We start from the raw sequence: 23,753 nt of genomic DNA, 5'->3' as shown, positions 1-23,753 counted from the left end.
AAATTGGATGCCATACTGTCACTGGGAAAATCACTGGATAAATGTTACGGACTGGCTTCTTTTTTTTTTTAATTGTGCATGTCCTTATAAAAAATTTAAAAAGCATTTGCAATGCAATAGGTCTCGCCTTTTAGAAACTTTGACTTATTGGTATTGTAAATGACAATGATTTTCATTATTGCAGGTTTTTCAAAACACATAATTAAAAGGCATTGTCATTTACAATACCAATAGCTCAAACTTTTGCAATTGCAAGACCTATTGCATTGCAAATGCTTGTTTATTAAGCCACCAGGCTACATCTGCAAAATGGGAAAACACCAGCTCTGCAATTTGGGCACATAAAGCATGGCAACTCCCTTCCTTTCAGACACTGTTTTCTGCTATGCTGTGCCCTCAGTTCTGATACAGAAAGGCTGGTTATGATAATTCCATCCTAACAGTCCTTCCCTCAAGATGAGCGGACAACCCTTAACAGTCAAGAACTCTGCCCTGTAGATGTGTCAGACAGCAACCTCGCTAAATAATATAACTTAGTCGAGTAGAAAGAGCTACTGCACATCCATCCAAATATATCCTAATACATGGAGCCTCTAAGGAGATGGGAATTGTGTATTTTATGTAGTCTAGAATCTCTTTCATGAAATCTGGGCCTGTCTCTATGGCCATCATAATTGTGACTGCTTTTCACCATCTCCAGCTTAATAGTTTTGAGTCAGGGTAAATTGTGCTCTGCTGATAATGTTAAATCCCGTATGGATTGCCGTTTCTTTGTGCATGTCTTCCGGCTTTGTCCATTATCCAATTTCAACAATAAAGGTCATATTTGTCTTGGTTTGCGATGTCAGTACCTCCATTACTCTTTGAGATTAGTGATTGGGAGCTTGTGGTATGTGTAAGTGTTTAAAATGTTGTTTTGTGCCTGTTTTGTGGATCTAAAAGGTTTATTGACTCAGGTGCCGAAATCAGAAACATTAATTCTCAGGCTGGTTAGATGCTTGTTTATACTGAACATGTGTTAACAGGTTACCCTTTTCATATAACGTTTTCAGATGTCATACATCTTCGTGAAAATCCACTCCCGCAACTGGTGGTACTTGCGGGGAGTGGCACGTGCTGGTTGTCAAATGCAAGCTCTTTGGAGTGTTCTGTACGTCCCGCTGTGCACTTCTTGTCTGCGTTCGTTCAGACTGTATAAAAGTAGTGTATCTTGCTCATGTGGAACATAAATCCAGGCACGACTGGGGAGAATGAATTTCTTATATTGACGAATAGTTAATATATTTCATAATGGACACTTCGTGGTGTTGCGCTTACGCTGAATATTTAATTTAGATTTGCATGTCACTGTGCATGTGTTAAGTACATTTAGTAGTCTCTTCTCTAGACAGATGAGTTTAATTGCCCCAATGCATTTCAGGACTTAAGGTGACAATATCACGGGGACACCCTAAATTGTTCGCTTAACATACGCCTCTTCCTTCCCACTCCTATGTTTCTCCAGTACTGTCTTGATTCTTTTATATTGATGCTGTACAACTGTCCTTGTTCTTAAAAAACAGAAAGAGCGTGGTGTCCCTGAAGCGGGCACCGCGCTCCGAATAAGAAAAATAAATAAATAGAGCGCGGTGTCCCTGATGCGGGCGCCGCGCTCAACTTCAAACTTTTAACAATAAAATGTAAACTGAGCGCGCATCCCTAAAGTGGGTGCAGCTCTGCATGCACATACATGAAAAAAAAGCAGCCGCCATTGTCAATAAACTAAATAGTGCTCACCTACTACATAAAGCATGCCGTGTAACGAGCGAAGTAAAAGGTCCAGTCCTTATGGGCGGTAAGAAATGGACACAAGGCGGTACCAAGGTGGGACTAACAAGCCTCATAATGAATCGGAAGCCAGCGTTTACAAAGGAAAATGACACAAGCCAATTACAAATATGGGAGGAGAGTGGGCGGGGCTTCCACAGCATACTCTATTACAGTATGCCTCGAAGAGCGAGCAGAGCATGCACTCTGTTGCTAGGCTCGACCTAAAAAGAGAGATTAGTCGTTCGCCATAAGTGCTTTCTGCCGGACACAAATTTCTACAAACAGATAGGCAGACAGACACACACACACACACACAAGAAAAGAGGTGGAGAGGAAGATAGCGTAAGAAGGTGTATAAATGTGAGGAAAGTGCCACAAGAGGTAAGAGTGAAAAAAAGAGAGCAAAAGCAAGAGAGAAAAATTTGGGAAAATTAAAACAGGAGACAGAAAGCCAAAAAATGATTAAGGGAGAAAGGCAAAGATGAAAGAGGAATTTTATTAGGAGATTGAAAGGGATATAGTAAAGGAAAGAAAAAAGAGAGTGGTGGAAGAGGAAAGGGACAAAAATAGGCAAATTAAGAAAGAGGTGAAGAGTGCGAGTTAGAGAAGGAACTAGAAGGAGAAAAAAGAAAATATGGGGAATAGTGGGTCAATAAGGAGAAGCCTTTCATTGGTTATTAAATGTAATCACGTTTTGACCAAAATTGAGGACACTGCTTGTTGGAAAACCATGTAACAATGCACCCCTAATGTTACGCATCAAAATAAGCCCCAAAACGTAGGCACCCTCTGTTAGCTCTCATTGGCACGCCTCCCATTCATGGGTGAGTTTCTCTACACCTCAGCAAACTCTGATTTTGGAGAAGGCTATCGGACCATGACTCAGGGAGAGAATAATACAAGCCTTGCCTCAGCATAAGCAGATAGAATCTATGTTTGACACAAGCACCCTATGGTGTATGTACACCCACCAGGGCCGGACTGGGACGACTCAAGGGGCCTGACAGGAAGACCGTTCCCTGTCCATGCACTGTGCACATGATCTGCGCAGGGGTGCCTTTGAGGGGCACGGATTTGTTTACATGGTAAATGGGAATGGAGCTGGAGTACATGAGGTGTGCTGCAAACTGTGACTTTAGGTAGATCAGCAGCCTCAATAACAAGCAGTGGTAGACTCATGCAGAGCCAGTCCTGCCCAGAGGCAAGCATATACAAGAATAAAACCAGGCCCAACCATTGTCCCAAAACATAGACCTGCAACAACACTCAGAGGAAGATATCGACAACTACTATACTGTAGAAGTAAGTATATATAGGCAAGTATAGATTTGTTTCTTAACTCCACATCCATGTACCTTCAAGATTTCTTGAAGGCACATAGGTGTGGAGTTAAGAATGGTAACTCTATACTTGCTTTGATGATACAGCGGTAGTCAATCAACTGGAGTGAAAATGTTTGCCGGTTGATATCCCTGCGCTTGATATTGTGGTAGAACACAGTCACCTTCATTGTTAGGCACATTGAGGAATAAGCATAATCAGACACTGAACAAGGCGCATTCAGGAGTACAAACAAACAATCCTTTAAAGAGAAATACGTGCAGCAGGTGGCATAAGAAGGGATAGCCATAATGCAGACAGAAGCATGCCAGCGCTGGGACATGCAGTGATGCACATACTTGCCTACCAAGACTGGCACTCATAGGAATAGTCACATTCTCTTGCATGACAATCATATGTAGGAATTTACACATTCATATGCAAGAGCAGGCACGTGTAGTTTTTGACTCACTGGCGAAAGGGAGAGTGGGGAATAGGACAGAAAGAGGAGTGACGGGCGAAGGAAAGGGAAAGATAAGAGAGAGAGGGGGAAGTGTGGCGAGGAAGGCAGGAGAGCCACAAGAGGGGTGGAGAGAAGACAAGGGCAGAGGGTACAGCGTATGGGAGAAGGAGGGGAAGAGGGAAGAACGTCAGGGAAATGGAAAGGGAGAGAGACTCAAGTTGAGTGCAAGGGCAATGGGGAGAGATAGAAGTGAGAGCAGAGGGCAGAGAAAGTCAGCAGAGAGGAGGAAGTGGAAGGAGAGATCTGAAAAGGAATGAAAAGATGGAGACAAGTGTTATGCGAAAGGACAAACAAAGTCAAGAAATTAATGCAGCGGGTGGAGGAAGCTGGGAGAGAGGGAGGATGGAGAGAGCTGGAGAGAGGAAGAAGGTTAGTGAGAAGACAGATGGGGGAGGGGAGGAAGAAGGAACATGGCTACGCCATTAGATTTAGTGTTCGTTGAAGAATATATTGCACTTGGGTATTGTAGGTTAAGTGCATCTCTTGAAGACAGATAATCTCAGTAAGGTGGCCAATGAGTTATTTCCACAGCATGACCCCCCCCCCCCCTCCCACCCCCACCCCCCCCCCCCCCCCCAGCAAGTGAATTCAGGCCTTTCACATTTACAGAGACCTTTTAAACAATGTTACTATAATAAACTTTAGTGACTACAGTATGAAGGCTCCTGCTGAGTAGATCCAGGGTCTGCAATTGTCCACCATTGAGAGAACACCAATAAGCATTCCCAGATATGAGAGGCCCTTGTTACCAAAGCTGTTGGATGAATTGCTCCTGCCCACTATTCTCCAAACCTCTATTACAGCCATTTTAAGAATAACAAATAAATAAATTTAAAATCTCCAGTCTTGGCTCACTTGCAGTATGGGAGGGAAGCCTCAACAATATCTGGCTGGACCTAGTAGGGTTACCCTCACACTGCAAGCAAGCACCCTGGAGGAGGAAAATTAACTAGACAAGCTCTGCCCTCTCACCTACAGAATCGTTAACCATATATATTAATGGGAGTGTGTCATTGTCTAGTCTTATTTTTGACTTTTTTTTATCAGAGCAACTACATCTTGAACATATCTTGCATCTGGGTAAGTTTTAAAGCTACCCAGTTTTCCATCCATCGTAATACCCATTCCTTGTACAGTTTTGTGTGACAAGCAAATTATTATCACGAGACTACATGCTCTCTCCTATTTCTTCTTTCGTCTCTCCTTCTCTGGAATCAGGACCTTTTCTAGTGGCCTAGAAGATTGAGGCCATCTGTTGATGGTCTGACATCTTCTCCTCCTCCCACTTCTTGTTCAGGGTAAGTTTCAAGTACAGGATTTTTCAGGATGACTGCTGCTTCTCGTTTATCTATGAGTAGTGTCTATTAGTGTTTTTCTCAGATGTGATGCTAAGAAGAAAGAACGCTTGCAACAAAGTACATTCTCTGTGAGTTGATCAGTTTGAATGAACAGCTTCTAAAATGAAGTTCTCAAAGTTTGGGCTCTCTGCTCCCTCTTTCTGGCCATTTACTTGTCCATTTTCCCTTCGTAATCAGTTTTCTAGTTTCTTACATTTCACCTGAGCCTGGTCTACCAATGCTTGTAAGGAGGAGATGTCCTGCAATGTCATGGCTTGTATTCTCTAGTGCTGGTCTAATCTGTTCCCCAACTTGGTCTCCAGGTCACTGCATAGATCCTGGATGTTACTGAATAGATCATGTTATAGGTTGTCACAAAGCTCGTTCTTGAGGGTGGCAAGGTAGACTAAGAGATTGGATTTGGTTAGGGCTATATTTACACCTTGCTTATGTAATGTTTGGCCATCTAATTTAAGGTGTTCGGGGGCTGCATCTGCGCAACATCTTCATGTCACAACCATGCAGACAGGGGTACCCCAGGCATGCATTTAGTGAGCAAGGTTAGGTGCAAATGGTTGCCTCTTTTAGTTCAATGTACCTCATAAACTATGCCTTGTACTTTTCAGGTTGGAGCCCACCAGTCAGCACAGCTGTCTGGTTTGCAAAGACTTCTTGGGGAAATTCAGAAAGCTTCCCTGTGAATGTATTCTGCCCATTGCTTACCATTGGCCTTGTGTTTTGTAACTCACAGTTGCTTGCTTTCTATTTGCTGCCTTTATTCGTTTTAGGCTGTTCAGTATTTCATTGTTTCTCCTGTGGAGCACATCCTGTTTACCTGGCTAGAGTGTTCCAGAAAACAGGAACAGGCCTTAAAATTTTGTTCTTATCTTGTCACATTTGCTGTGCGTCCAAAGACAGCGGTCAAATGCCGGTCTCTTTCTTTTGGAGGAGGTGTTTACTTTTCTTTCTTTTGCTTCAAAATGAGAGGATTTATGCGACAATGCTGGGTACTGGGGGTGTGCTACAGGACAGCTGTTTCGAAGTTATTTGTTTCTAGCATGCACCAAAATTAGAATGTCTGCAAATTAACTGCAAATATTTCAGAATATATCAGAATTAAGAAAACACCAATGAAGCACATTTTTGTCATTCTGAAGTGTGGCAGAAACAAATATTTTAATACAATCAAAACAAATCAATACACTAGGTGATGCCATTTCCATACATTATTGTTTGTGAGCTGTATAGTTTTATCAGTAAAACTGTATGCTTGTGCAAATGCAATAGTCATTTCAATTGAAAATGTGTTGTCTGTAATGGCAGTGTGCTACCACACCATCCATACTCCACTCAACAACACTCTATTTCATGACACTCTACCCCCTCAACGCTACGTCACTCTACGACACTCCATGGTACACTACTCCACAATACTCTAAGCCACTTCACTCTAGGCATGTCTATTCCACTCCATCATACGACACTCCACGCCTCCCACAATCAACAACACTCTACCCCACTCCACTCTACTACCCTCCACGACATTCCACTTTACACCACTCCACACTATATGACATGACCATTTACTCCACTCTATGCTACTCTACTCCACAACACTCTACACCACTGTACGACACTGCACTCTACGCCACGCCACTCCACACCACTACATACTCCTCTACACCACTAACTTTTAGCCATGCTGGTGTACAACATGGCTAAAACACATTGGCAAAGACAATAGCTCTTGCATAGGCGAGACCTATTGCTTTGGCAATGCTTGTTATATTTGTGGGGTGATCATGACATCAGTGGAAGCGCTGGGCCCCTTGTCAGCCCCACAGCCTTTATCCAAGTCTTTGCACTGGTCACCTGCTCGAGGCTGATCAAATCTCTCATGTAGCTCCAGTGTGGCGACTGCTGATCGGCAGACACAAATTCACCCATACTCAAGGACTCTTTTTTTTCCCCACCCTGATCTCAGCAAAGCATGCACTTTCTCCACAGGCCCAGAAGCAGGTGAAGAATATCAGAGGGGAATGCATTTGTGACAACTAGGCTCATTTTGAAGCTCACAGGAACCCCAGGCAGACAGTGATTCCCCTCAGTTCTCTCAACTATAGGTGCCCCCTTGGATGAGTTATGATTGAGCAAGAGGAGCATTCCGCATCAGTCTCAGCAATAGTCAAGAAGATCTCAGGGGCAGGCAGGGCACAGCAAGCGTCTCTATCAATTTCTCTCTCTCTGAGGATTTTGATAGTAGGGAATAAGCTGAGCCGTTCTTTTATCAGGCAAGATGGGCGCAGAGCTCAGTCTGAATGGCATAATGACTAGCCATTAGACAGATTTTTAACTGCCTCAAAAACATATGTTTTTTTGGCAAATTTATAAAGAGATTATGGCCAATTTATGAGGAAATAATTATGAAAAGTCCGACTTTTTGCCACTACCTTTTCCAAGATTTTTTGGGCGAGGGATACTGCTAACATTCCTAGAGAGGATCAGGGTTCTGTGGCACATCATGAACGTATCTGAATAGTTCATGAAGCCCCTTCAGAAGCACTGCTTTTTTGGTCAATTTAGGTGAAAGATATGCTGTAAAATGCTGTATTTTACATCATTTTGTTGTTTTACAAAATATTCTAATGGGGAGTCTTCAACCCTCCAGAGGAACGTGGCTTCTCTTTGCTTGCTCTGTGTTATTCAAGACCAGACTGTTTCCAATTTTACCAGCTGCCATTCTTCACTGCAGCCCTTTATGCCACCACTGACCAGCGTGCCCCTTAAGGAGAAACTTGCCTCGGCAGACAAAAAACCACAACCGCCACTAACTGGAAGCAGGGTTAGAGGACATCAGATTCCTTAGTGAGCAAGATGCATGCTGTTGACATCTCTCACTTCCAACTCATGAGGCTAAATTCTGGGAAGGACACCTCAACATTCCACCCTTTCGCAATCAGAAAACTGAGCATCATTAATGGTAACACCTGCTATTTATTTGTGTTTATTTATTGAGGTTTATATAGCGCAAACTAGACCCGAAGGTATCAGAGCCCTTTACAGCAATATATATTTAGAGTGATTAGAAGCAGCAGAGGTCTGGTATTAATCGATACATAAAAACAAGTTATTATCATTATAACAGAGGATGGGGCCCAGTATAGCACAATATGCAACAATTACATTTCAGCCCATCCATTTCTGCCAACTCGCCCCCTGCTACCTTCATCAGAATTGCTGGGGTCTTTAGCCATCAACACATAGCATGCTGAGGCTTGTAAACCTAAACGTCCCAGTATCCAAGGTGCTATTGGCTATAAGATCAGGTCTTTCCTGAAGTATCGCATGGTAAGGGGCCATTTGCCATCTATGTTCTTTTTATTCTAATGAAGAACAGGAAAATAGCTATTTTGTCTTACCGGTAATCCACCAATTTTGTTCGTATCGAAGGAACAGATTTCATGTCCCCCAATTGCAGCATCTTGCAATCCCAGCAGTACAGGCTGGTTGTCCGGAGGGCAGGCAGAAGAGGATGTCATTACAGGTCACTGTTCAGTTCCAAAGGGCAACCTATATAAAATACACAAATAAACAGGGTTTATTATCTATATACGTTAATACTGGGGCAATAGAAAAAAATATGAATACAAAGCATAAATCTACTCCAAGTGAAAAAGTGCTCTAGAGGCAATACCTTTATATTTTGGAATTAAAAACCCATAACCCGGAACCTCAGATCACATTGCCTCTAATATGATTGTTGGTAAATCGCCAAATCACAACCATGCGTCACCCAGAAGCAAGTAATTCAGCAATGTTTGAAGGTCTACTCCGAAAAAACGATACATATGATTTCGTGACTACCCGCACTCCTTGTGCAAGTGGCTTCAATGTGTCCTTTTTGCCTATTCTGTGTTAGCTACGGAGTCTGTTACCCCTTTCCCCCCTCTATTAATGTGAGCCTAGGTCTGTGTGTCTAATACTGCCGCTTATGCTTGTTGTGAGCATTTACTAATGTTAATACGTCTGTTAGAATGCTATTGTTTGTTTCCTTTGGTGTTGAAGTCAATACTGCATCTGCAACTGTGCTAGCAAACCACTGTGTCTCATACTGTATTCTACTGCTGTGTCTAGTTCTCCTACATCGGCTGTTTCTAGTACTAATACTGTGCAGCTGCCACTATGCATTATTTTTGTGTCTTTATCTGGGAAACAAAAAGAGAGGATAGTGGCTCCCTGCCCTTTAGTCCTACATTCACTGAAGGGATTTTGATCCGGGCAGTTTAAAACGTTCCTAACAGCACCCAGGAACATTTAGGGCCAGATGTACAGCGCATTTTACCGGTCGCAAACGGCCCGTCGTGCAGTTTGAGACCGGTAAAATGCATTTTTCTATGTACAAACCCTATTTTGTGAGTCAGTAACATATTACTGACTCACAAAATAGGGTTTGCGAGTCGCTATTAGGGAGGGGCGTGCCAAGGGCGTCCCTTCCTAATAGGGAGTCACAGAGGGATATACAATTGTTTTGTGACTGGAATGCGGTCGCAGAACAATCACGGTTTACCACCTACTTCAAGTAAGTGGTAGGCCAGTCGCCAATGGGAAAGGTGCCCAGGAGACCCCTTCCCATTTGTGACTGGTAGCAAAAACGTTTTTTATGAGCAGGCAGTGGCCCCACGGACCACTGCCTACCCTTAAAGAATGAAACAGAGAAGTTTAATTTTTCTTTTTGAAATGCATCCCATTTTCCTTCCAGGAAAACGGGCTGCATTAAAAAAAATTACTTTATTAAAAAGCAAACACAGACAAGGTGGTCTGCTGTCCCCAGTAGGCCACCCTCTCTGTGATATTGCCCATTCGCATTGGGTCACAAATTGTGACCTGCCTCATGAATACTGTTGAGGCAGGTCCCTTGCGATCCTTTTGGAAATTACTAATGTGTCTGAGACACATTAGTCCATTTCACTTTGCGAGTCTCTAATTGCGAGTCGCAAAAAATCACAATTAGAGACTCGAAAAATGAAATGTTTGTACATCCAGCTCATGGTCCTCATTCTAAGATGGTTGGTAAAGACAATTAATCAATCAATCAATCAATCAATCAAAACATTTGTAAAGCGCACTACTTACCCATGAGAGTTTCAAGGAGCTGGGGGGGGCGGGTGCTGCTGCTACTGGACGAAGAGCCAGGTCTTGAGTCGTCTTCTGAAGGTCAGCAGGTCTTCGGTTTGTCGTAGATTGAGGGGGAGGGTGTTCCAGGTCTTGGCGGCACGGTGGGAGAAGGACCTACCTCCGGATGTGGTTCTGCGGATGCGCGGGACCGTTGCCAGGGCATGGTCAGCGGAGCGGAGTTTCCTGTTGGGTACGTCGAAGGAGAGCCGACTGTTGAGATAGGCTGGGCCGGTTTTGTGGAGTGCCTTGTGTGCGTGGACCAGGGGCTTGAAGGAGATTCTTCTGTCGACGGGGAGCCAGTGCAGGTTCCTCAGGTGGTGGATGATGTGGTCGCAGAGCGGGATGTCAAGGATTAGGCGTGCAGATGCGTTCTGGATTCTTTGCAGTCTGTTGATGAGTTTGGTCGAGGCTCCGGCGTAGAGGGCGTCTCCGTAGTCGAGCCTGCTGCTGACTAGGGCCTGGGTGACCGTTTTCCTCGTGTTTGTCGGGATCCATCTGTAGATCTTGTGGAGCATGCAGAGGGTGTTGAAGCAGGTGGAGGAGACTGCGTTGACTTGTTTGGTTATGGTGAGTTTCGAGTCTAGGATGACTCCCAGGTTGCGTGCATGGTTGGTAGGGGCTGGGGGTGTCCCCAGTGATGCGGGCCACCAGGAGTCGTCCCATGCTGAGGGGTTGGGCCCGAGGATGAGGATCTCCGTCTTGTCTGAGTTCATCTTAAGACTGCTTTCCTTCATCCAGTCGGCGACGGCCTTCATTCCCTGGTGGAGGTTGGATTTGGGGGTGAGAGGGTCCTTGGTAAGGGAGAGGATCAGCTGCGTGTCATCGGCGTAGGAGATTATGTTGAGGTCGTGCTGTCGGACGATGCGTGCTAGTGGTGCCATGTAGACGTTGAACAGCGTCGGGGTTAGGGAGGATCCTTGTGGGACGCCGCAGATGATCTTGGAGGCTTCGGATCGGAACGGGGGGAGGCGGACTTTCTGAGTTCTGCCGGTGAGGAAGGAGGTGGTCCAGTCCAAGGCCTTGTCACGGATCCCTGCGTCATGGAGGCACGTGTGTAGTGTGCGGTGGCAGACGGTGTCGAAGGCGGCGGAGAGATCCAGGAGGATGAGGGCCGCCGTCTCGCCGTTGTCTAGTAGGATCCTGGAGTTGTCTGTGGCGGCGATGAGGGCGGTCTCGGTGCTGTGGTTGCTGCAGAATCCTGATTGGGAGGGGTTCAGGATGTTGTCTTCGAGGTGACGGGAGAGCTGGATGTTAAATATCTTCTCGATGACCTTTGCTGGGAACGGAAGTAGGGAGATGGGCCGGAAGTTCTTGAGGTCGCTCGGATCCGCCTTGGGTTTCTTCAGTAGAGCGTTGATCTCTGCGTGCTTCCAGTTCTCAGGGAAGGTGGCGGTCTCGAAGGAGAGGTTGATGATGTTGCGCAGGTGGGGTGCGATGGATTTGCCGGCTTTGTTGAAGATGTGGTGTGGGAGAGGGTCGGACGGGGATCCGGAGTGTATTGCGCCCATGATCTTGGTTGTGTCCTCGATGCACAATGCATTTGCGACCCCTAGACTCAGAGGTGGCAAAATCAGTGACAGAAACCCTGGGGCACTCGTCCTTATGGACATCGGTTGTTGCTCCAATCTCCTTGTTATTAGTCATTTTTTATTACATTAAAAGTGAATAACAGTATACTATTCACTATTACTGTAATAAAAAATGGAGTACAGTCAAACATATAGAAATACACACATAATTATAATAGATAAAACAAAATTCAAACCCTCCCTAGAGGGTGAACAAGGATTATCAAAAAGCAAGACTTCTGCCCACAGGGTTTGTCAGATGGTAAAAACCAACACCAAAACCCTTGACGACTAGAGTAACCTTTAAGAATCCATCTAATGCAACACTTGTCTATGGCTTTAACACAATGTAATAACAATCCACCCATTAAGACCTATTGGCTTTAACTTATTTTCACAATAAATAAGTCAGGCCTCCTGAGGTTTTTAAAAAGTTCTTAATAAAGAGATTACACTTATAGCCTTTGACATAACTCTTTGCAATGAACAAATAATGCCTATAGCCATTTTCACAGGCTTGTCGCCATAACCAACCAACTCACTCAGTCGTACTGTATTCCGGAAAAGCCTCCCCACAAGACAACTATAATTATGTAGTCATGAAATTACACATGTACATAATTAAAGTTGGCAAGACAATATACAACCCTTCCTGAAATGGCAAAACAAGGATTTTGAGAGTGCAAATCTTGTACCACGGTTTGACAAGGGGGTTGTAGAGAACACCAAAACTCTTGCCTGCTACAGTAATCTGCTAGAATTCTGGTAACAAAATACTTGCCTACAAGCTACTGTAAAGTGTAATGACATTTCACACTTAAAGGCCAGGTCCCATTATCATTTTTTTTCATAATAAACAAATGAGGCCTATATTTTTCATTAAAGGTTTATTATCATAACCCACTCCGTCATACCTTACAGATGTACAGAGCATCAGCTTTCCCACCAGGTAAAACGTGCAATTTGAACACTTGTTTTTCAGAGGAAGCACACAACTCCAGAACAATCCAAATCCGAACTCAATAAAATGAATCTGCGCGCGGACTCAAATCCATCCCCTCAGGAGTACCTATTAAAGCTCCTTTTTTCTGGTGTTCACATAAGGTGAGCGATAGCTGTGCTGTAAAGTCTGACCTAAAAAGAGCAATATTTGGAAGTATACGTCTTTGCACTAAATACAAAACAAACATTGGCAACGCTGAAACGTCTGACGTTGGCTGGCAGCCTTTTGGTGTTTTTCAACACTTGTTTTAATTTGTAATATTTTTTGCACAACTTAGATAATCGGAGGAGCTGGCGGGCCATCACCAAAGTAAAAACAAATAGGCTCGAAAAATAAAAACAATTTTTAGTCTCAAAAAGCATCACAGTAGTTCCTGGCACTGAAAGAAACTACTTAGTGGGTGGGTGCGCTCTCTGTGTAAGAACAGAATGCCATCACTCACAGTGAAGTAATAACTTAAGTAGGCTGACCCATTGCGTTATGCTTTAGCGGGCAGAATAAAAGATTGAATTAATAAATAACAGACCAGTGGACAAAGAGGGCTGACTGAAAGCCCCTGTAAATATAGTATATGTGCCATTTTACAGAAAGCTAAATGCCCTGGCTAACGCCACATCGAAAAGCAACAGAATGCATCTGATCCGATACCTGTGCTGACATTAGTAGCTAATTACCTGGTCAGTAACTAACTTTTTGCTGCTTTGATTGGTAAGCACGTGAAACAACCCTCCATTACGCCAGACTTACGGGAAGCAGAAAGCCTTATGCATGCCAAAAACAACTCACCAAATAGAAATGCAGTCTAGCTGTGTCGCATGCCTCGCCCACGCTGGCAGCAGGGTGTATGGGAGGGTCATCGCCAGTGAGCACTACCTCTCTCCCCCTGATAGGTCACTGAAGTTAAACCCCACCCAGGCCAGCAGGAGCTTCGACCAATTGAGCTGCTTGATGTAACCTGCAGCCATCGCGTCTCCATTTTCTAGCCAATGAGAGCGTCCGTTGTAAACGTGTTTTTATTTTCCGCTCGGTACCTCCCTCACTTGGCAGCGAAGGAAGGAAGTTTGATCCTATCTTTCCTCTGACCCCTCGTTATTGACCACAAGGAAAGAAGAACCTGTCAAATCTTGAGCAGAAGCAATCAAGGAAACGGTGGGTTATCCAAAATGTAAACAGTGAGACTTGCTAAATGTACCTTAAGCTTGCTGAAGGTAAGGGTAGTTCTTGCAGTAAGAGATACATTTACTGGAACTGAGTAAATCGCACAGTTGGGAGGGAACGCTGGGCAGGGGAAGTTTTGCAAAAAGAGAGGGGTAGGCGTTTTTGCCCAGCATTGTTATGAGGACATTTTAAATGAAACAGCTACATTTAGATGAGAACTATCAACTTGTTTTGTTAATATACAAGTTAACTTACCTAAAAAGAAACAGTTGACATCTATCGGGCATCGCTGTTTTAACATTGTCTACTCAATAAATTGGTGACAGTCAACTGTCAGCACATTATGTGGTCGTGCCCTATACCGGGGCCTCTTATATTTCGGTCCTTTAAGATTCGATTTTCCATAGCTATCAAGTAGTTAGAAGTCAGTATGTGTCACACGTTCAGCCAGTGTTGGACATTGTCCACTGGTATTTTCACTCGTAACTTTGTACGCATTAGATATAAAATCCGGTATGCAAGTTGCTGTTAACAATGTACTCACGAGGTATAAAATACGACGTGCAAAGTACTAGTTACTGAAAAGCTAGGATGGGTTGGAATGTGCCATAACTGTCATGGGTTCACTTTGCATAGTGCCGATATCGTCTCCCCCAATGCTTAGCAGTAGTTGTTCGCAATGCACAAAATAATCAGTCCACACAAATTTTGTTGGAAAACAGTTTGCTGAAGTTTTATTTTATACAAGAAGTATGCCAATGTGGTGGGTTACTTTACGGGCGATCCAAGGGCAGGCAGCGGTGACTAACCTAATCTGCCCTGCCCGCCTGATGAGCCAAACTGCACCGTGGCCAACCCAATCGGTGCACCCATTTATGTGGGGATTATCCCCCTTACATACCATGGACCACCAGTCCATAACTTTACTCACGCCTTTTAGGGGCCGAGCGTTGCAAGGCCAGCCCCTGATTGCTCAGGCTTACAACCGCCCGAAGGACTAGCGGGGCGCTGACGTTTTCATCCTGGGTCCTGCCGCAAAGACTCCTGGGGTTTGGCATAAGGCACCAGTCTGTGCGCCTGAAAGGCTACCCCTTTGTATCAATCAGCCTCCGGATCGCCCTGTAACTCCGCCTGCAACATAAATTCATACATTAATATGTTCAATTCCTTTGACCGCCAGCACGCAGGGTAAGCGGTTTGCAGGGTGACAGCGTGTCCAGCGGGGAACAAAGAGGCTGGGCAATGGCTGGGGGCAGGTATAAATACCTGTCCCCAGCTTATTGCGCACCGGAAATGACGCAGCAGAGGCGCCGCACATAGGAGGGACTCCGTGGAAAGGGGTCCCGGCAGCTGTTCAGGGGATGTGCAGAAAGAGGCTCTAAGGGGGCCGCCCTCTTACAGGGCCCACTGTGTGCGCCGCGGGCAGCCGCATAGTGCCGATCTCGGCAACCCTCGCTTAGCAGTAATTGTTCGTGCTGCACAAAATTATCAGTCCACACAAATTTTGTTGGAAAACCACACAAATTTTGTTGGAAAATAGTTTGCTGCAGGTTATTTCATACAAGAAGTATGTCAATGTGGTGGGTTAATTTACGGGTGATCGAAGGGCATGCAGCAGTGACTAACCTAATCTGCCCTGCACTGTGGCCAACCCAATCGGTGTGCCCATTTATGTGGGGATTATCCCCTTACATACCATGGACTGTCACCACCAGTCCATAACTTTACTCACGCCTTTTAGGGGCGGAGCGTTGCAAGGCCAGCCCCCGGTTGCTCAGGCTTACAACTGCCGAATGGCTAGCGGGGCACCGACGTTTTCATCCAGGGTCCTGCCATAAAGACTCCTGGGGTTTGGCATAAGGCACCAGTCTGTGCTCCTGAAAGGGTACCCCTTTCTACCAATCGGCCTCCGAATCACCCTGTAACTCCGCCAATGCCCAATGTGGCCACCGTCCTATCTGGGGTCCCCCCACCATGGCATGCTCCATAACCATCTGCAACCTGCCGCTAGTCCTTATAAGTAGACCATTTCCTTATCTACCTCTGACAGGCGTACCCCGTCCCTATCCAGGTACCATGTGGTGTTATACGAAAAAGGCCACACCTAATTTACCCAGCCCTTTTAAAAAAAAAATATATATATATATATATATATATTCACTGAAAAAACCATAGGTTTCACACATGTTATAGTTAGCGGAAATTTTACTGATAAAAAACCTGTGAAATTGCCCCGTTATAGTTAGTGCTGGCAACTATAACTCACGCGACCGCAATCCTCTGCTGATGCTAATACTGTATTTAGACACTTATTTGCCCATGTCTTCTTCCATAAATGCTAAGTTACTTTACGCCATTCGAGGCGTGCGCGCCCACTTAACGCAGTTCGTTCCGTGCACGGTTTTTATCAACTTTAATAAGCCCTGTACATTTGGTGGCCTTCGGCCACCAAAAGCACAGGGGGTGGGGTCAATGTGGATAGTGTTTTTTTTATTTCGATTTTATAATTTCATGTTGCCAAAATTTAGTTTTTTTTACCTATTAATAAGCCCTGTACATTTGGTGGGCTACGGCCACCAAAAGCACAGGGGGTGGGGTCAATGTGGATAGTGGTTTTTTTATTTCGATTTTATAATTTCATGTTGCCAAAATTTAGTTTTTTTTACGTATTAATAAGCCCTGTACATTTGGTGGCCTACGGCCACCAAAAGCACAGGGGGTGGGGTAAGTGTGGATAGTGTTTTTTTCCCTTATAATAAGCCCTGTACATTTGGTGGTCGACGGCCACCAAAAGCACAGGGGGTGGGGTAAGTGTGGATAGTGTTTTTTTTTATTTTTATTTTTTTACCGTACGCTTACGGTAAGCGTACGGTAAGCGTACTCGGCGAAATTGCCGAAAAAAAAATAAAACCGTTTTTGCTCTTGGGGGATGTTTGGGGACTCCCTCAACATGACTATGTGGGAGGGAGTTGTCAAAACAGCCCCGTAACATGTTTTTTGCCATCATGTTTGATAAACAACACTCAGTGCGAGAGACAAAATGGCGGACGCCGCTTCCTGGTTTCTGCCGATTCGAATGTTTCCTAAGATCTAAGAGCCAATCAGAATCGCGCTCGCGCACGCCACCGTACGCTTACGGTAAGCGTACCGTAAGCGTACCGTAAGCTGGCTCAGATATATATATTGATTTAAAGGCTATTTTCTCAGAATCTACTGAACAGATTTACACCAAACCTACAAAAGGCACTTCCTTGACCTAGGGACTACCTCTCTGCCAAATTTCTAGTAATTCTGTTCAGCCGTTCGGGCTGTAGCTCGTTCTAAAGGTCCTATGGAAAAATGCATGGGAAAAACGCGTTTTGGGACCCCCCTTTTATCTCAGCCCCCGCTTGACGAATCCCCCCGAGACTTTCAGGGTAGGAGCGGAGCGTAGCGCCCCACCTATTTTGAGAAATTCGCGAGGATTCATCGACCGGCGCCAAAGTTATTCAAAATAGAATGTTGAGGTTTTCCTATGGAAAAGGGGTCCTAACTATAACTACCTACTGGCGACCGCCAGTAGGTAATATATATATATATATATTGAATTTGAGTTGAACCAAGCCCTCCTGCTTGGTGGGCTTGTCCATGGCTTTATTTTCCTTCCTGTAGGAATGTGATGGCCTCCCCGGAAGGGGGATATACTGTTCTTTTTCTTTAACCAACACTTTATTAACCTTCAAAGTTATTGCAGGCACCATAACCTCCTGCAACCTGCAGTTACCAGTTCTACTAGCTGGACTGTTTCCCTATCTACCTCTTATAGGTGTGCACCCTCCCTATCAGGGTACCATGTGGTGTTTGCACAAAGAAGACACGCCAAATTTACAAAGCCGTTCTATTGATTTGAATTTGAGTGAACCAAGCCCACCAGCTTGGTGGGCTTGTACATGGCTTTATTTACCTTTCAGTGTGACTGTTCATTGGCCTTCCTGGGAGTTGGGAACTACTGTCCTCTTCTTTAACCACAGATTTGTTTATCCTTCAAGTTATTGCTTGAGGCCAACCAATACGCTTATCTCTACCCACAGACCTCCAATTGTATGGGAGCGCAGTGCAGACGGAGATAGGACCCCCAAGAGCATTAAAAACTACTGCTCTCTTTGTAACCACAGTCCTGTGTGATATAATCCATTGTGCACCGTGTGCAAGAATATGCATTTACCTTTGGGGGGTTGATTCAGCCCTTATTGACCCCCTCCCACCCCTACTTGGCAAGTCCCAAATTTCAGGGTTCAAACTGATAACCATCTGCTGCGCCAGCAAGTGAATTATGGACCCCCTGGGGATGGTCATTGGACAAGGACAGGGTAGAGTCTTGTGACCACTAGTACCCATCCGCAACCCCGCCACATGGACTGGCATGGCACTCTCACCCATCTGAAACATATGACATTTATTGAATTTAAGCTTTGTCTTGCCTTCCTAGGACGCCAGGTGGACCTCCCCACCTAAACCAAGACAAAGGTGAATCTTTTCACGGGGGGTGGGTACTGAGGTCCCATAAGGCTACCCTAAATATACTGTTGCATCACATGTCCTTCTTGCATGCACTACCCATCAGTCTGACTGTGATCCTCAGATGCCGTGTTGCCATGCTGGTGTCCCCACCCAAGCATGTGGCCCACAGCCAGCTATTGCTGCAGGTATCCCAGGTGCTGAAAAAGGTGCCAATGCTTTTGGATTGTGAGGACATGTGCTCCAAACCCATATTTGACGACACTAATGGAGCTACGGCACCCTTCCTGGCATGACAAACTAGTGCAACCCACCTGGCTGAATGGCCTCTGAGAGATTTTTTTTTTTTAAATTCAGGATCCGTTACCCCTACTCTCATGTTTACCCGGTGCACATCTTCTATAGGACTGGCCCCCACTCAGTTTACACAGGTTCCTGTAATGTACCCTTCTGCCCCTGTATGGGCGAATATACGCCTGTAGCGTTGCGAATCCCGCTGCCCTAACATCTTAGTGCAATCGGGAGGGAGGGGTCTGTACCCCTAGCTTCTGCTTCATTACATGGCCTTGTTGCCTGCAAACCCCTCCCTGTCTGGCAGCAATCTTTAGATACTGTGTCACCAGCTAAATGTACCCACCCTGGTGCAAGTCGTCCAGTTCCATTCTTCTGCTAATGAATACCATAATGCAGAACGTGGGTGGAGAAAGCTTTTGGGATGGTGGACAGGAGGAGAACATTATGTACAGATACCTGCCCATTCTTGGATAATGTGAATGCCAATTGTGTTTTAATAAATGTTACCATTTGTGCTCTAACACAGTGTTTCCCAGTATTGGAACCACAGCACACATGTTAAGTAACAAACTTACGCAACCCGCCTGGCTGCAAAGGCGATAAGGCGAGCAAAATTTAGCTTAACCGAAGCAACTAGTAACACACACAGGTTGATGGAGCGCACATTTTCTGCTGAAATGACCAGCCATTTGCACAGACAGATTCGCAGATAAAGCTACAGTGAACAACTTAATAGTGTTAAATCTGGTTCCAGTGAATGTTTTTCTGTTGTGCATCTGCCAGGATATAGGGCGAGCAAAATTTAGCTTAGTTGAAGTGACCTGTAACATGCAATGGTTCATGGAGTGCACATTTCCTGCTGAGTGACCAGACACTTGCACAGTCAGATATATTGATGAACCGCCCTCAACTAATAACCACGTTTCTTGCACTCCTTATTCAGTGGCACATCTTCCTCTTCTTGTGTTTGTCCCACCCTTGAGCATAGCATAATTTCCATCCTTTTGATCGTCTGCTTTGTATTCTTCTGCTGCTCACTTCGGGGGGATGGGGGGGGCTACTTTTTTTTTTAGGTTAGGCACTCCATGCGGTTGAATGTGTTTTTCGCCTCTCTCAGTTTGCTTCTCCATTGCTCTACGTCAGTTGCTCTCTCTCATGTGCTACTTGTCCCTTCCTCCACCACTCGCTCCTCTGTTGCCCTCCACACCCATGGTCCTTTTTTAATTTGCACTCGTAGTTTTTTTGTTTAATGATGTATGTGGCGTCTTGGAATAGTAAACCCAGCTGGCAACAGTGGTCGCATCATGGCACCTTTTTTTGCCGATGTTGTACAGCCAGCATCGTAATGTGTCTGTTCCCCTAACACCATTAAGATTTTATTTTTAGCAATTTAGTTAAGTATGCATCGTGTGGGTGTTTTGTGCCAGTACCTTTAACATACTCTTTGGTAAGGACTGGCCTGATGGCTCCGGAAGGTAAAGGACATACCTCCTCCCACAGACTGAAGAAGCTGAAGAAGACAATGTAGCAAAAGCGCTTCGGCGCCTCGTCAGGGGTAGTAAGCGCTATATAAATGAATCACAATACAATACAATGGCAAACACGTGGTAGCGACAAGCCTGGTTCCAGTGAATGTTGGGAATGTTTGTCTGTTGTGCCTCTGCCAGTAAGTACCTTGATTTGTTTTGGCTGAGTTGAAATTATTGCTTCCCTCACACTTCAGAATTGTTGCAATGTGCTTGATCTTTAGCTTTCTCCACTGCTGAGTGTGCCCAGTCCAGTCACAGATACACACTAACCAGCTGTGACCCGTGTTGCTTGATCCAGCAATAGACCTAGTGCACTTGGTTTATCCCCGGAATTGATTGCCCTACACCGGAATCAAAGCCGTGCTTTGGCTTGCCTTCTAGTAACTCTGTAATTCTTGTTCGAACATTTTTATCCAGCATTGCCAGCCTTGCGTATTATCCCACTATGATGTGTGACGGCTCAACTATCAGATGAGGTTAGAATATGTGACATTAAGCAAGGGTGTCCTCCTGTATTTGCCATGAGTCCCTCCTCTGTTACAGGAAGTTTGCATGTTCAGTTTAATCTGTGGTGTTTTGCCCACAGTTTTCACAGGATACTTAACTTGAAACTTTTAGCTGCCCACCTTAGTGTGCTTCGTTGTAAGTAATTAGGTACTTAACTTAAATCTCTTCTCCCTGAAAAGATGCAACAAACTGCTTTGGTCATGACAACCTTAATAAGCACAAAATTGAACATGGACCTACTTCTAAAAGTCTCTGAGGCAGGCAGCTAAAGAACACAAAACACAGGCAGTATGCAAAATGAGAATGGCTCTACTCAGCTATAATGACCAGAAAGACACATCAAACCCGCAGAGACGCCTATTATTTATGCTAACCTGCCTCAAAATCGACCTCCCCCCTGCTCCTGAACTGGGAACATTTTGCATGTAGGTAACAACCCCTCAGTCTCTGAAACTCCATATGAGATCAGCTAGCTGAAGCGGCGACTTAAATGCATTACATTTTTTTGCCCAGGCCTGTAGAAAGTAAATTTTATTCCATTATTCAGAGCCTGGGTGATTTTGAGTTGTGTAGGGGGACTAATACCTGCCTTAGAAAAACAGACTTATTGTTTTAACCAATTTGCTGGGACACAAGCTGCAGAAAATGCCCGTTCCAATCTCTGATGCTAGCCAGTTGAAGCATAAACTTATGTGGCATTTGCTTGAGAAACTTCCAGATTTAAAGCATGAAACCACATGGCGCCTTTACTGGAACCTGGAAAGAGCAGGAATTGAGGACCAATGTGCGCTCTACTATGTCCATAGGGACTTTTGTATTCTAGATCAAGGTGATAAACCCTGCTATGAAGCCCCCCAAAAGAACTGCCAGCTGTAGTTCTCAACAGACAGGTGAAATCACATCCCAAGCCTGCTGCATGGAAATGGAGTATGATTGTGCTGCAGTCAGTGAAATGCAATTGGAGTGTGGATCTTCGCACACCTGGTACAGTAAAGGTTCAGATGGTGATATTAATTTTGGGTGCCTGGTAGGTGAACCCTCCTGGGGATGAGGGTAGGATAAATCTGGAAGTTGCGTTATCTCCTGTGGGAGTAGCTTCTCCTACTCAGCACTCCTGAAGTATGAGCTTTCGAAAAAATGTGCAAAACCGTAATATGATTGTTCGTTCTTTTAATGTCTTTAATTTCTTTATAATTTCATGCTATTAAATTCATAGTATGAGTTTTTTTGAAACATGTTTTTAACTTCTTTTACATATTTCTGGCCAATGCATTTCGGGCTACAGTCAGGTAATCAATGAAAGGTGCCCTTGCCCATACTTCTGGGACTTGAACCCTTGACGTGGACCGGGCCCGTGACAGCGGAAGACCTTGCCTCTGAGCCGCAGGTCCTAGATACAGCCCAGTTCCTTTTCATAGCCACTAAATTCTGAAACCATCTATAGAGCTATTTACTTAAAAACTGAAGCTAATGGCTTCTTATGGCGCGATGTGAGTTTGTTGACCCATGTGGCGACATGATAATAAGAATTTCCATTATCATAGTAATAAAATGGGGTAACTTTAATACCAGTGCTAGGGTGCGAACTAGGGGATTGCTGTGGATCTGCTGACAACTAATCTACCCATGTTCAATCTAGGTTTACTAAGCGCCAGGTTCTATCCGAAGAACTCGGCAGACCTTATGCCTGTATGAGACAAGGGGTTAAATTAATGGCGCTGTTTAATATCGCTTGACGATGATGTTATTTTAAATTAAGATAAGGGTCTGAAACCCGCCTTACTACATATCGTGGTCAACCCTTCCCCTAGGCAGACCTCCGATCTCTCTAGGAAGAACCTAAATCACCGGAGTTAACTTGACCTAAACTGGAATGGCATATTGTTTGCGCTGCTTGGAACATACCGGGACCAAGGGGGAGTTATTCGTGAGCTCTCATGAACAGCCACGTTTTAAGCGATTTCCCGAATTTGAGTAAGTCTGTACAGGATCGGATCTCCATGGGGAATGAATTCCATAGTCTAGTGGCCAGGTATGCAAACCGCCGTCCACCTTGTCGTTTCTTTTTGCAGGTAGGAATGGTCAGTAGCTGAAGGTGCATTGAACGGAGATTGCGGGAGGGTGTATATCTAGTTAAGAGGGTATTGATAAATTTAGGACTCTTGTCGTAAAGTGATTTAAGGACCAAGCATCCTGTCTTAAATTCAGTCCTTTGAGATATTGGAAGCCAGTGTAATTTCTTCAGTAGGGGTTTGGCAGATTGCCATCTAGGTTGTTGAAGGATTAGCCTGGCTGCCTGGTTCTGGACCATTTGGAGCCTCTTAGTGAGGTAAAGTGGCAGTCCTAGGTAGATTGAATTAGCATAGTCCAAGTGTGAGAGTACCAGAGCCATCGTTACCTGTACTAGTGCTGGATAAGTGAGCATGCGGCTGATCTTCCTGATTTTTCGTAGCTGATGAAAGCATTTAGGAACCACTGAGCCCACTTGTGCTTTTAATGATAACTCACTATCTATGATGACCCCGAGGCTTTTTACCGCGGTAAAGGGGGCTGGTGGAGAGCCAAGTTCCGATGGCCAATACTGTGGGCCCCAGAAGATCTTGCTCTTGCCTGTGAGTAATAGTTCCGTCTTGCTGGGATTAAGCTTTAAGTGATTTTGATCCATCCATTGACGGATATAGATCAGAGTGGTCTGAAATTCAGCTATTATGCAGTCAACCTGGATGGTGGTGTACACCCGGCATCAACATCTCTCACACTGCTAGTGCGGGGGGACCATAAGCGAATGGCATGACCCCCAATCGAGTACAGGAGCCCACCAAGACGACGACATCAGTGAAATGCCAAGAATTGCTCTGGTCGTTGGAATTTACCAGAGATAGCCTCATGTCCATACTGGCCGAATGACCTACATGCAACCCGCCTGCGACGTGACATCCAACAATTGTATGCCATGAGATCAGTATTTAGTTCATACCACACACACCGTTGTTACATTGCGATACCAATCAGTTTTTTAGGATTTGTAATGCT

At 44.8% G+C, this 23,753-nt stretch overlaps 2 protein-coding genes across 5 annotated transcripts in view; one reads left to right on the top strand and one right to left on the bottom strand.

The window, feature by feature from the left end:
- The window catches only part of PDCD2L (programmed cell death 2 like), a 142,347-nt gene extending 128,700 nt beyond the window's left edge, over positions 1 to 13,647 (bottom strand). For 2 of the 4 annotated variants that reach the window (XM_085638246.1, XM_085638248.1), the window contains exons 1-2: positions 13,522 to 13,647; positions 8,409 to 8,559 (exon numbers count right to left, since the gene is read on the bottom strand). In XM_085638246.1, coding sequence (XP_085494372.1) covers positions 8,409 to 8,528 — 120 coding nt within the window. In that variant the 5' untranslated portion in view covers positions 8,529 to 8,559; positions 13,522 to 13,647. Of the gene's footprint in view, positions 1 to 8,408; positions 8,560 to 13,409 lie in introns of all 4 variants that reach the window. The other 2 variants (XM_085638247.1, XM_085638245.1) reach the window with 2 other exon arrangements.
- A 101-nt stretch (positions 13,648 to 13,748) lies between these two features.
- Positions 13,749 to 23,753, top strand: part of TRADD (TNFRSF1A associated via death domain) — a 138,847-nt gene continuing 128,842 nt past the window's right edge. Inside the window, exon 1 of the mRNA XM_085638244.1 lies at positions 13,749 to 13,884. The gene's annotated coding sequence lies outside the window, so the exon portion shown is untranslated. The remainder of the gene's footprint in view (positions 13,885 to 23,753) is intronic.

This window comes from Triturus cristatus, chromosome 12 (genome assembly GCF_964204655.1).
Source record: "Triturus cristatus chromosome 12, aTriCri1.1, whole genome shotgun sequence".
Lineage (NCBI taxonomy): Eukaryota > Metazoa > Chordata > Amphibia > Caudata > Salamandridae > Triturus > Triturus cristatus.
This window is presented reverse-complemented; position numbering and strand designations above follow the sequence as displayed.